Raw genomic sequence first — 14,322 nt, forward strand, 5'->3', positions numbered from 1 at the left:
TTTCCTCTGTTTTGTTTTTTAAATGGGCCAAAAAAAAAATTTGGGGTTTTTAAAAAAAAAAAAAAAAAAAAAAAAAAAAGTCTAACAGAGAGCTGACTGCATGCGTGTGTGTGTGTGTATGTGTCAGGGGGGAACACTTGATGGGTGTAGTATGTGTGTGTGTGTGTGCCAAGGGGGGACACTTGATGGGTGTAAGCTGCACACTTGGAAGTAACGAAGAAGATGCTTTATATATATGCGTGTGTGTGTGTGTGTGTGAGTGTGTGCATGCGTGTGCTGCCATGTGTGTTGAGTGGTGAGATGACATTGTGAATGTGTGTGCGATGCAGTGACACATCGCCTACGACTCATTATGGTTTCACTGTGATCAGACGGCTAGGGAGCTGTCAACCCCACACACACACGTACACACACACACGCACACCTCCGTCGTTACTTGCAGCTCTTGACATCTCCCAGCTCACACCCCCTCTAGCGCTCCCCCGCAGGACACAAGCACGAACAGCACAAACACAATGTGCACACACACCAGCACACATAAAATGTACTCACACACAAAATGTACTCACACACAGGTTTTCACAAAAAGCATCAACAATTAGAAGCCTTTTGTAGGCCATGAGAATGTGCAACTGGTTCGTTTTCACCCTGAATTCGTGTGTTTGTGTGTTTTGCAGTCCTCTTTCTCTTCATTAATGTCAGTTACTGCAGGCTTCCTCCTCTGTTCATCCTGGATGCAATCACACAAAGCTGATCAAAGCGGCATCACAGTAAACACTGGTAAACTCAAGCTGTGCGAGTCTGAGCTTAGAAAAAAAAAAAAAAAAAAAAAAAAAAAAACGACGAGACTTCTGTTACTGATTAAAATGTTTTACGGTTATGCACGTCACCAGAGCATCACTCATCTCCTCATTCACTTCTCAGCACATGTAATTACCTCCAATTAGCCACTAGTACACCAGATTAGCTGACGTGTCATAGCCAAGGACCTTTTTTCTTCATGATTATATATTATTTTCTATGTTTTGTTGACTGTTCTTTGCAGTTGTTTGTGATGCACCAGGAATATGTTGCTACAATAGAAGCTTGCACAATTGACTGAACATTGTGCAAAAAAAAAAAAAAAAAAAATTTCTGAGTCCAAGTCATGAAAAAACCAACCCATTCGGTTTATTTTTTGAATGTTGAATTCAATTTGTTTGTAAATCTGAGGGTGTGGGGGAATCTCATAGCTGATTAACATATCAGCTTTATTGGGATGTTTACATGCCTTTGTTAATGATTTCAACCAATAAGATAATAAACGTTTGGCTAATTTGCGTGGCCAACATCACCCTACCAGACACTGGTAACAGGCTGCTGGGAAAAAAATAATTAGTGAGAGTTGTGGTTGTTTTTTTGTTTTTTTTTACAACTTTGTTTGCTTATAATACTCTCACATCAACAGCTATTATTATTTTTGATTTAATTTACCATGATTTGTTTTTTTTAGAATCAGTTTCTTAATGTTTTAAGAAAATATACAACTATTTCCTCCAGGGGAATCCCAAGGCAAAAGCTCACTTTTGTCTGCACACCTTCCCAGTCATACCAGTCGACAGTCAATGCTGCAGGGAGGGGTTACTGCAAAAATAATGTGAATGTACAGATTTTCCAAGTTTCTCATCAGGCATGGAGGTGATTTTCTGAAACTTTCAGGGCTGGCTTCTCGCTGATCTGGTTTGCAGAGTGCCAACATTCAAATGGCCGTTTCTTCTTTATTTTTTTCAGTCACATTTGTAGGGACTGTTCTTAAAGGACTGTTTCTAATACAATTCAAATTAACTTCAACAGATTTGAATTTGATATATTTTATTATGGAAGTTAACAAAGCTTTACCTCTTAAATTTTACGTCAGTCGGATGTTTCCTAAAAGTAGGGAAGCATTACACTGAAGTTGGCTGCGACACTTTGGAGCAACTACCAGCACTGACTGTTCTGGCTAATAAAAGGAAAATGTCTTCCTGTTCATTTTTAGACTACTTCACTCTAAAATAGTTCCTGGAAAGGAGATCAATGTTTATAAATCAGTTAAAAATCAGTTTTGTTTTTCACCATCCATTTGTTTGTCACAAGACCTTGTATTTACGTGTAAATTATTTCATTTTCCTGGGTTCCTGAGCGGGGACGGGGTGTTTGGAAAGAATCTGAAAGACCATCAACAACGAACGTGGCTGTCGAATGTGATGCAACTTAAACCCTCACCTCTCCGTTCTCCAGCGGATGAACCTTTGAATAAAACGACGTGCAGATCACTTCATCATCTCTGGTGTAGGACGGCGGTCCGGTCCGTGGATTTATGTTGAACCTCGTCAGACACTCCGTGTCTGTGATCGCGTAGTACTGCCAAGGTTCAAAGGTCACGCCATCTATTGAACGCTCCAAGATCCAATTACCTGTGGACAAAAATATTAATGATGGTATGCATCAAATATGTGACGCGAAGATGAGAAAAGAATCGATACAAACAATGATGGATGACCGAAACCGCTGCTTAGGTCCATGCTGACTATTATACACAAAAAATTGACAGAATGTTTAATTTCATATTTATCAAAGTAGCTTGTAGCGAACTGCTCCAAGATTTGACTAATTGCATGGAAAGTGAAGGGAGTGTAGTTAATGGAAAAAATAAATAGACTAGATAAAGAATAGATAAGACAGCATCAAGTAGCAAATATATAAATCACATAATTCTACGTATGGATACCTGGGAAGTGTTAAAGCTGACGTTTTGTTGGTAAAGATGAACATAATTAAATTAAGATCTGATCTGTTTGAGAAACTTAGACCCTTCTATGTTCCACCTTTACAGCAGACTTGACTCCAAGAAGGCTACATAATATTACTAATGCATTCTAAAGTAAAACCACTAATAATTTAATAGAGGTCTAATCATTTAATTAATGTAAATTCTTCTTCAGAGGATCATTTGCTCTTATGGTTGTAATTAGAGGATTTATTCACTCATGAGACAAAGGCTGAAAATATGCTACCAACATTCCCTCTAATAACATGCTCTTTGCTTCATAATCAGAAGCTGAGAAGCTCAAAATAGGGTTTTGTCGCCTTAATAAACATGTTGCCACAAGCACATTATTAGCATCCAGATTTCATACCTGGACGAGGCGAGTTGGCTGCCTTGATTATCACATAAGCAACCTGGAAAACCTGGAAAATGCAGACAAGAGAAAATAATGACAAAATTACTCTGGTGCCCATAAAAACAAGTATTGTTAATACAGATCTTTTTCTTTCTCCAAATTGTAAAAGTAAACACACCCACAGAAAGATGTGCAGGCAAAGCTCAAACCAAGAAACAAAAACAAAGATTGGATGTAGGTCAAATGTGGACTCCCTGTGTCTCCCCGTCACCACCCTGTTTTTCCTTCGTTTTTTGTTTTTTTTCTTTGCAGGCACATCTTTCTTTCTTCTCATGATGTGGGAAGCAGAGTCATATTGCAGCAATTAGAATGGAGAGAAACAGCCGAGTGTGTTTGCGTGTGTGCGTGTGAGAAAGTGTCTTTTGGGGTAACCTTATACCGGTTATTCAAGCCACCTACAAAGAGTTACTGTTACCAGAATGCAGGATGGATGTGTGTGTTTGTGTGTGTGTTGAGAGACAGAGCAAGAGTGTAGAAGTGTGCATGAGTGAAAGACAGAATTTAAGTTTTCAGCTGTATCTTGTTATGTGACGACGCTTTGATAGAGCCAAGCAGCTCTTCAGCTGTGCCCTGGTAAACAGAATTAGCTCATATAGTGTATATGCTTTTTTCTCTTTTTTTTTTTTATTTAGCTGGGAGGGGGTGTTTCAGTGAGTCACATTCTCAGTTTTGATCAAATGTGGATCAAACGAGAAAATTCTTCTGCCTAAAAAGCTCAACACAGCATCAACAAATAAAACGGCTGATAACTGTCCTGCTACAGATCACAAAGATGGCAGATAAATGTCACTTAAACTGAGGATGTTTACTGACAGTCAAGAGATTTAATTTGAGATTCTACCAGGATCAAATTTAATTGGCCAGACTGCAACTACTTAAAAAAAAAAAAAATTATTTTATGTTTCTCTTCTTTTTATATGGCAAGAACTACAAGCTTATAGCAGCGGGGTGTCTGGGAGTTTCATCAGGTTTAGTTTAAAGCTCTGCTACTTCCACTCACAATAAAACAAACAAAATGACGTTGGTGCATAAAAAACACAAAGTAAGAGGAACGTACAAGTGAAAACATTCAAGTTTTAACGGATCTCGTTAAAGGACAATCTGAAATTTTAATATTTTTTTAAAAACTCAGAATCTTTGCAGTTTGAGGGCAAAGATTAAACTAATGTTCTACTCTACCATTTTGTGGCACATGTTCAAATATCAATTAATATTAAAATGCAGGAGACAAAGTTTTAGAAGTATCCTTTATTGTCGCTCGTTAATTCAAGTAACAAAGAAGATATTGCATCAACACCAAGAAGCTGAAAAATGTAGAAGTTGTCTACTAGCTACAAAAACCCCCCCAAAAAACATGCGATTTATTTGAAACTAGCTAAGGGACACTTATCCAAATATTAGGGGGGATGCATGTATCTGCTTGTTAGCATAGAAATGAACATAAATAGAGAGAAATTGCAAATCCAAGACTTGTTAAAAAAAAAGTTAGAATTATAGGGTACAATTTTTTTTATCCACCTAAAAAAAACACTTTTTTTCATCATTATAAACCATTCAGATCAATAACCAAATCATGGCTCTGGTGAGTTTATGAATATTTTTGACGAGGATTGTACTTCCCATTATGAAATGGTTTTCTCTCCTGGATTTATTCACGTCAAAAGCATAAAAAAATAAAAAAATAAAAAATCCTTCACACACAGATTAAGCATTTCGAGGTTTATAGCTCTTCAACTTGATAGTCATAAAACATCAGTGATGGGCTTTTTTGGAACATTTAGTTGAAAACACACAAATGAAAGCATTTAGTGCTATATCAATCCATCTAAGCCTCGTGTCCAGCATGGTTGTGTTGCCCACAATTAGGCTGAAAAATTCATTTTGTCTCAGTTTGCTTTGGACACAGTTACAGCGGTTGAACTGAACAGCTGGTGTTTACGGGTCACTCAAACGGAAACGTGTTAAAATTCTTTCTGGCTCGACAAACTGGCATCAACTTTCATTTCCAGATTGCACTTTCCTCCGCAATTTGCACACAAGAGAACAAAGGACTGATTTAAAGTGGAGAAAAATCTGAATACGATTAAGGACGTATGGAATTGTTGTTTCGGTTTCGGGTGTAAAACACAGACGCAATCTTGTAGTGTCACAGCTGGATGTTGCGTCAGAGCAGCGGAACTGGTATGCAGGCTCGTTAAAATTTACCATCACTTCAGATGAAATGCATTAACATCTCACTGGACTAATAAAGCAGGCGCTGGCACAGCTCTCTGTTATGTGAATCATCCAGAATTACAGCCCACTGCTAAACTAACTGAATGCAAGCAAGCAGCAGATATTCAGTGCAACCATCTCGGTGCAAGGCCTAACTGCTTTTTAACTGAGCGGACAAACAAAACATTTAAATTGCAGACACTTTCCATGCAGCTGTATTTTGAATCATTGCTTTTTGATAAGGCACAAAACAGATTATGTTAAAAATTAGTCTATAAAATCCACCATATGTGAATTTGTTATCAATATTGCCAAAAAAACGCAATTTTTATGTAAATACTATAAAAAGTACATATTGTCTACAGACTGGGTGTTATTTTGGCATTTAAAGCCTTTAAATGCTTCTTAGCAAACACATAGCACCAGATGCTATACACTCTCCCACCTAAGCTACTGTGCAGCTTTACACCAACAAAGTTACATTTGCTGCAACAGATGCTTAGTTAATGTTTTTGTTTGATATTTTTCTCTCTTAAAGCTCTGTGTATTCAATGTTTACTGAAACAAACTGTCAAAAACAAACTGTGCTAAAAATGACTGTGCCATAAACTTGTTTTTCTCAGCATTAAAATCTAAAACTTACCAAGTTAAAACTCCAATCTCATGTGTTTGTGTTTTAATGTGATTTTGTGTAATAGCACCGCAAAGCAGAGCAAAAGCACAAGGAGATGTATAACCCCAAATAACATCCAGTGCAACAATGCCAACTAATTAGCAAATACGGTCCACCCCTGTATAAGTTAAGTTCAGGCAAAAAAAAGAAAAGAAAAAAGAAATTACAACCAAGACAGCAATAAAATTGTAAAGAAGTTCAAAACAGGGTTTGGAGTAGTGATGGGCCAAACAACACCGAAACCTCGGCACATGTGCCGAGCAAACAAGATGAAACCCTTTGACGGTGCGCCTATCGCTTTAAGGAAACCACGTGACCGACAGTTCCTGTATCGTTTGGAAGTGACCGCGCAAAACTGTATTGATAAGGGAGAAACTGTGTCGACACGTTTGTGGGTTTTGTTGGATGGACATACTTAGTGTTCTTTGCTTTGCGTTGGTTTTCGGCTCGTATTTGAGCCGTATATTTCGGCTCGTGTTCGGCTCGTATCTCGCTTTGCTAGCAAAGTCGTTAGCTAGCAGCTAGCTAATAGCACATCAACAAGAGCCTAATGTCTGTCTGATAAAAATACCGAATCGATAGATAAGAACAGTTTTTCCTCACCTGGCTGTCTCCTCCCGCTCAGTAGTTCTTCAGAGAGGAGGCCTGTCAGTGTCTGTTGTATTTCATTACCTCTCTGCTTAAACCGCGACTCCGTGCTGAAGCAGAAACGATACTTCAGCGTTTTCCGTCATCTGACAAGTAGCAAGTCCACTCCACTTTATTCACCAAAAAAGTTTTTTTTAATTCAAAAACTGATCTGTAATCTGGAACATTCGCTATGTTCAGCTCCAGTTAGCCACCTGATCTCACTGCGCGAGAGGCAACTGCGTTATGCGTCATGGGCAAAAGGTCAAAGGTAACAAGGTGACCGGAGGGCTTATGTTAAAAAAAAAATCAAATAATTTTAATACATATTATGTGTCAGAAGAGGGTTTAGAAAATAATACCAAAAAAAAAAAAGTTTGACCAAAAGGGCACTTGGGGGCAAAGAGCAAAAGGGGCAGGTGCTCAAGCAACCTTTCTTTACATCTATTACATTCTATTTTTTTAATCTTGTATTTGAAGAAAAATAAATAATGCTTTTCTTAATCTATAAATTTTATTTAATTTGTCTGCAATGACTTTCTATATCCAGAAGATGTCACTGTAACTGACAAAGCACTTACAGTCTCAGCAAAATGTCAACACAGTTTGGGAAATGTCCCACACACCCAGTGAGGTCTCATCTGCCCATCACTAGTTTGGAGGTTAAATTATGTTCCAAGCTTAGAACATCTCAGAGTGCTGTTAGATCCATTATCTGGAAATGAAAAAAAAAAAAAAGCTGAAAGGCTGAGCAAAAAGAGAATTAATCAGAAAAGCTACCATGGAAACTCTGGAGGAGCTGCAGAGATCCATGTTTAATCTAGGGAAATCTGTTGACAGCTCTGAAGCTGGCTGGTATGGAATGTTTCAATTAGCAACAGTGTGTTTATTCTTTTATGATTTCTCCAAAGATTTTCTAAATGAAAACATCACTTCAGTTCAAGCGTGTTGATGCAAAGCATTAAGCCTACTTTATGCTACCACATCTATCGACTAATTAATAATCATTGAACTCTGCAATAAGGAGCTGGTAGGTACAAACTGAGAAAGAAACAGGTCCAGTTCACTTTAGCCCATCCATTAACAAAGATGGTCCATTTCAAGGAACATGCCATTCAAACAGGAAATATCACGAGACCAGCTCATCTTCATAGCAGTCCCTTTGTGTTGAATTGCTGTAATGAAAAACTCCTCTAATGTTGTTTCTGCCTCACAATAAAAAAAAAACCAATTCAAATAAAATTATAAACATCTAAAGAGGGCAAAATAAAGCCTTTAAGAAAAAAAAAAATTCTAGTTACTCTTTCCTCCAAGCATGCTCATCTTCAGGTTAGAGTCCTTTTTCCAAGTCAGCTGATAAAAGATTGTTAATGTGTTCTCGAATAAAAATGTTAGTCATTCATCTGAGCATTTTGCAATTATAAAAGCCATTTCCACTAATGCATACATAATGAAGTTAACTAAACGTGGGGCATGTCCATCTACTCTGTGGAAGCCTTCAAATGTTCAAAATTGGCTGCAAGTGTGTATGTGTGTATGTTGAGGTATTTTTGAGATGTGGATAAAAACATCTTTTGAGTGGCAGCCTCTTTCAGGACCCCGATCACCAGGTTCTCTTTTCCTCCCAAGAGAGCAGAGCCGGTTCGTGATTTGACCGCCGTCCATCAATCAAACTGATCGCTGCATTTCCATAACAACTGCAGTGTAAATGACTTCTGTCTGAGACCTAGAAAAGATTTTCACATTTTAAACCAAGTTATGTCACCAATGGCGAAGTAGTCCTTTTAAATGTGATTTTAATCTACAGAAAATACATTAAATTATATAATAGCGGAAAGATTTCAAGACATCTGCTGCAGTTGCAATTTTTTGTTTTGTTTTCACATTGAACAGTTGGGCATCTAGTAACAAATGCAATATTTCCATTAAATGTAAAAACAAAAAATCTAATTTTATCCTTAAAGCTCTCAAAAGGTGCAAAATGAATCACAGCCCTCCTCCGCGGGTCTCTCTCTAGATAACTTCCAGTGTATTTTCGGGTCTGATGCATTTCCAGGCACAATTACAGTTCAAGAATTCGTCTGAAAAATTGACAAGGAACATAAACAGACATCAACTGTCTCGCTCACGCACACACGCCAACACACGTGGCCCCTCAGCTCCCACTTTCTCATTATTTAGTCTTTCTGTCCAGAGAGGCTCAACAATAACAAGGGAGGAAATGAGAGTGCTGATGTCATAGGCGATAAACCACACATACTTGCACACAAGGGCACTGTCATTTTCTGAGTGAGATGACTGTAGTCACAGGGGAAATTTTGTGCACTGGAGGGTAAATAGCTTTTCGTTGGACTGATTGAGCACCACACATACAGACACATAAAACGCCTACCCAAAACGCGCACACGTGAGGGCACATATATTTAAAAACATGTCCGGTTCCTGACAGAGAAGTCAGGAACTGGTGTATGCGGCACAAGCTCCACAAATTACTATTAAGGTAATAAGTGAGTGAATCTGTGACTAAGTTTAGAGAGATATGAAGATGTCTACATGCATTTTTTTATTTTTTTTTCATATTTGGGAAGATGATTATTTGTGAGGATGAAACATTGCCACACTGTAATTAATGGGCTTAAAGGCAAGAAAGACGTCTCATGTTTAGATGTATACTCACTTTCCTTCTCACATCTTGCTCGCTCATCGTCAGGACCTTTGTGCCTTTAGACACTCCTCAGTTTTTGGTCCGTATTGAAATGATATAATTTAGTTGCTGCAGTAAATCTCCTGCTCCACCACATAACAAAGATGCTTTATTGGACTGAGATCTGGGGACTGTGGAGGCTGTCCTATTTAAACAATGCTCAACCTGTGCTAAGGAGTCCAAAGTGTGTGAAGAAATAAACCCTCACAGCAATACACCACCAACTCCACCCTGAATCACTGACACAAGGCAACTTGCATATTGATTAAAGGTGACCCATCATGCTTCCTTGAACAGGTAGGATCGGTCTGTGGGCTAAACAAAGTACGATCATTTCAATTTTTTTTTCTTTTTACACAAAATCATTCTTAGATCATGAGATTTTAGTCTGGTCAGTTCTGCTGATTTTTGAGCTCATTGAGCTCCCATTGAGCTGTCTTGGGAGTACAAACTGCTGCTGGCCACACCACTCAACTCAACATGTACCACATGAAAACAGACGTGCAATTATGCAACCATCCATCTTTGAAAAGCACAAGCAGAGCTTCCTGGGCCACCAACAAGAATGCAGCAAGTGGTTTCTGGATGGCAAGTCAACAACAAAAACACATACAGTGGTAAAACCAGCTGACCAGATGTGCTGGAGCTCAAAAAATTAACTTAGTGTAAAAAAAAAAAAAAAAGCCTGGGTGGTTTTATTTACACACTTGAGCTGTTTTTAGAAGAGGCAGAAACCCAAATGGAAGTACAAAAATTTGCAAAATGTGAATTTCCCATACTACGTCCCCTTTAAGCTAGATTCTCTCCCTACTGTCTGAATGTGGCAAGTGACACTGAGATCCATCAGAACTCAGTAATGCTTTTTTTTTTTCTAATCCGACAACAGATATGATTAATTTTGGACCCACTCTCATAAATGTTCCCCAAGGAAAGGTTAGAATTTTGTGTGAAATGTTTTTGCAATAAAACAAATGTGTTTTTTCCCCCACACAGTGTTATTAGGGACTGCATTAAGTGTGGACTGTGTTGCACTATAGCAATAATTAGACATGGGATTCGGTTAAACTGAACATGCAATTTAGGCTGAATTGGCAACGACAACATTAAACGGAACGTCATAATGTCCACTTGTGCTTGTTAGAGGAAGACTAATCGTAATCTCCCCAAACAGTGCTTAGGACACAATAAGGTATCATATGGCTACTGAGAGTTGTTATCATTATACTCCCCAAAAGAAGCTCCACGGTTCACGTTGCCATACATCCCTCCATGTGTTTGCGTAGGTTTGCTCTGTGCAAGTCTGTTTCCTCCCACACTAACAGAGACACTCACAATAAGGCAACTGCAGACTGGTATATGTGGTTTTTCTGTCTGAAAGTCTTCTATAAGTGCCTTCCCCGGGTCTCTGGGGTTTCTTACTACAGCAATAACTAATTTAATATGCTTGGAAAAAACAACAACTAAGAGTGAAATATGTACATTAGAAAAGCCATAGCAGGAAAGACAGAAAAAGTGCCCTTTATTACAGACAGTAGAGTTTGGATCCGGATATGCTTCATCAGTTTTAATGAATGACTTTGATGAGGACAAGCTGGAAGAAAATTGTGTAGAAATGAAGGCGCTCTGGATGTTATGCTTTCCCAGAATTTCAACATCTTTAATTGCAATTTTCTTTAAAAATTAAAGGTCACCACCAACATTCTCTCCAGCTATTTTAAACTACAATTATCACCATGTGAAAAGCAGCTCTGCACAGCCGTCTTAGCAGCCTATTGATAATCACAGCCTAATAGGGGAAAAGGACATTTTTGATGCGGTGTTATTTTGAGGTAAAGATCAGAATCTGCTTTATTTGCTAAGTTTTTGCGCACAGAGGAAATTTGACTTTGGCTTCGCTTTGCTCTCAATGAAGCCGTTTCAAATACAAATATGGAGACGTAGAAAAAAAAAGAAGCTGTTTGTTTCTCGTAAATATGCAAGAATACAGTGTTCTTATAAAATGCTGCTGCTCAGCTTTTAACTGGTACAGGAATTACTGTAGCATACAACTGTGAGCATACAGCTAAAACATTTCAGGGTTTTTTTTTTTAGCATTCTAAATAAAAAGTCATGATCTTGTTTTCCACTTTTAAAGACAACAAAAAATAGAAAATAATCTGAATAGTTTAGCTTAACTAGATTTGCAATTTAATGAGCTCAGAGATGTAGAACATCAAACTTAAAAAATTGTGGTATTTTTTATTATTTTTTTTACCTGTTTCAAGTCCAGTGTGACTGTCACATAGTGGTATTCCATCCCATTCATAATAGAAGGACTTTGCCACCAACGGTTGGTTCCATCTATGGCATATTCAATAGGATGATGCTCTGCACACAGACAGAAAAAGGTAGAATATTAGATTACGTTTTGAAGTTTTATCAGTGAAATTTGCGTCCAAAAAACAAACAAACAGACGAATCTCCAGCCGGTAGAAGGCAGACTAAACAAACAGATGTGTAGTTTCAGGCTGGAATGGCAGCTGTCAATCAATTGATGCTTAGGTTCAACATTTCCAAAAAAAAAAAAAAAAAAAAAAATGGGACAACTACTGATAGTCAAATAAAACAGCATTTAGAAAAGTTATCATGCTTGTTTTCCCCAACCTTAATGTGACAAAGTTTCTCCTCAAAATTCAGTTTCTTTCGTGATACACAGAGAAAGACAGAATTCAGAATAGACTTATAATTAATAGGCAAGTGAATTTTTTCACCATATTGTGGTTTTATCTATATTGTACAACTCCAGGGTGTATAAACTTGAATACTTACTGGATTTCAGCACATCAGCAGCAATGTGTTTTGTGTAATGTGGCTCAAGCACAAACACCCTATATTAAGGTAAAAACAGATTTATCCGACTCTGATCAGGTAAACACTTTCAAAAGTCATACAAAGATGCAGCACTCTCTGAAATTGTCGAGACACGAAAACAAACAACCATTTTGTACACGGTCACACAAATTAACTGGCAAAGATTTTAGGCGATTCAAGCATGAAGCCTCCAGGAGCCGACTCTCCTACAGCGCTGTCACTGGAAAAGATATTCCACAACTGCAGCTTTCCTGTTTAGCTCGGAAGGACTATATTGGGCACAGATTTTTAGATATTTTTATCTATATGTCAGACATTATATCTGAAATGTTTATTTGTAAACATATAAGTTATTATTCTAACTTTATCAGAGAAAAAACAACAGTTGGAGGTGGAAAAATGTCAGTTTTACAACATGCACTTTAATAGTCGCAAAATAATGCAAACATGTTCTAATAATGAAAGAAACTCACTTTTCTCAGGTGTCTATGTTTCCTGCTTACTGAGAGTACTGTGGTTAAATAATAAAAAATAATACTTAACCCCAGTTGCCAAGCAATTGTGCACACGGTGTACTTAGTAAGCAAGCAGAATCTGTTCAATACAGTTATAAATATGTCAGATTGTCAAAAAAAAAGAAGCACCCAACATTCCATTTTGTTATTTTTTCCACTTTATTTTGCACAACTTTGCCTGTGTTTAAGCAAATGGAGGAACATTTTTGGCAGACTGTGGATTTAATTTTGTCATATAACTTTAAGGCTAAGTCAATCTGTGTCCATCCACATTTTCTGTGGCACTGACTCATACTCAAAATGCATAGTCTTCATACACTAACATTGCTATTACATTGCAGTTTTCCAATTCTTACCCCGACTTTGGTATTCCTTCAAAATGTTACATGACACCCATTTCCGGTAAGTGACAGTATTTCCTCGTGCGTTCAAGTTATCTTAGACGTGAGATCTTGGTTTTAGTGTCTGCTAAATTAATTGCAACAACACACCATTAAGTCCCTGTACAATACCAAGAGATATTCAGCACAACAGTCATGTAAACAGCCAATTAAAACATATTGCTCACAATACCCTGCCTGTGGAGGAGTTTAGCCTGGCCGTCTTCATTTTTGGCTCACGGCTGTTGTATTATCGCTCTTGCAAGTCTTACACAGCAGCTACTTTAGCAGGAGTAAGATATGTATGAGTTTTCTCTAATAAATGCTATTTTCCCTATGATTAGTTTATTTCTAGATTACTGTTTAATTTTGTTTTTCCTCGATTGTTTCTAACCTTGGAAATTAAGTAAGCTCTAGTTGGAGGATGATGGACTAAAGGCTGTGAATATGGACGCAGTAAATTACAAAATTCTGAAAGATCATGCGAATTGTTTGCTTTATAGATAAATGCATCAAATGAAGCTTTTCTTCAGCTTCCTTTTTGATCATCAAAAGAAAAACACAAACATCATTCAAAACTTCCCTTTTATGACATAAATAGCACAAATTTAAGACCTGCTTGGGGATGTGCAGCTGGCAATACCTCGAGTCAAAATGAGAAACCTGATAAAAAGATGAAAAATATCTGACGATAGCCTTAAATTGAACTCAGACTTTGTACAGGTAAACCACAAGCACAAAGCCAAATACACTGCCCATTTATTTTAACCCTCCATGTTACTTATCTACAATAAAAATTAAAAATAAATCAATACATCACAGTTTAAGTACATGATGATGAAGTTGTTTGCAGACTTGAAATGTAAAAGATCAAAATTTCACAAATGCGTTTTTTTCTTCCACTTTCTTATTATTTGTCCTCTTCCCATTTCAACAAGTAACCATAACATTATGAGAACCAGCAGGTTAAATAAGTGTCACTGTTTAACTGATAAAGAAAAGTGTTAAAATACACAGTGCATCACAGTTTGTTGCAAAATGTGGTGCACAGTTGCAGACAGCGTGCATACGCTGGTCATAATGTTATGCTTGATTGGTAGGAAGACATTTTTTCATTCAGCCATAGGACATTGCTGAATGTCTTATTGAATAGTTG

General features: G+C 37.5%; 1 protein-coding gene across 7 annotated transcripts in view; it reads right to left on the reverse strand.

Annotated features, from left to right (window-relative positions):
* lama2 (laminin, alpha 2) overlaps positions 1 to 14,322 on the reverse strand; it is a 166,797-nt gene that overhangs the window by 113,390 nt on the left and 39,085 nt on the right. For all 7 annotated transcript variants that reach the window (XM_015057151.1, XM_015057145.1, XM_015057136.1 and 4 more), the window contains exons 3-5: positions 11,676 to 11,788; positions 3,159 to 3,210; positions 2,245 to 2,435 (exon numbers count right to left, since the gene is read on the reverse strand). In XM_015057151.1, the coding sequence (XP_014912637.1) occupies positions 2,245 to 2,435; positions 3,159 to 3,210; positions 11,676 to 11,788 (356 nt within the window). The remainder of the gene's footprint in view (positions 1 to 2,244; positions 2,436 to 3,158; positions 3,211 to 11,675; positions 11,789 to 14,322) is intronic.

This window comes from Poecilia latipinna, unplaced genomic scaffold (assembly GCF_001443285.1).
Source record: "Poecilia latipinna isolate Pla-1442-1.1 unplaced genomic scaffold, P_latipinna-1.0 Scaffold61, whole genome shotgun sequence".
Lineage (NCBI taxonomy): Eukaryota > Metazoa > Chordata > Actinopteri > Cyprinodontiformes > Poeciliidae > Poecilia > Poecilia latipinna.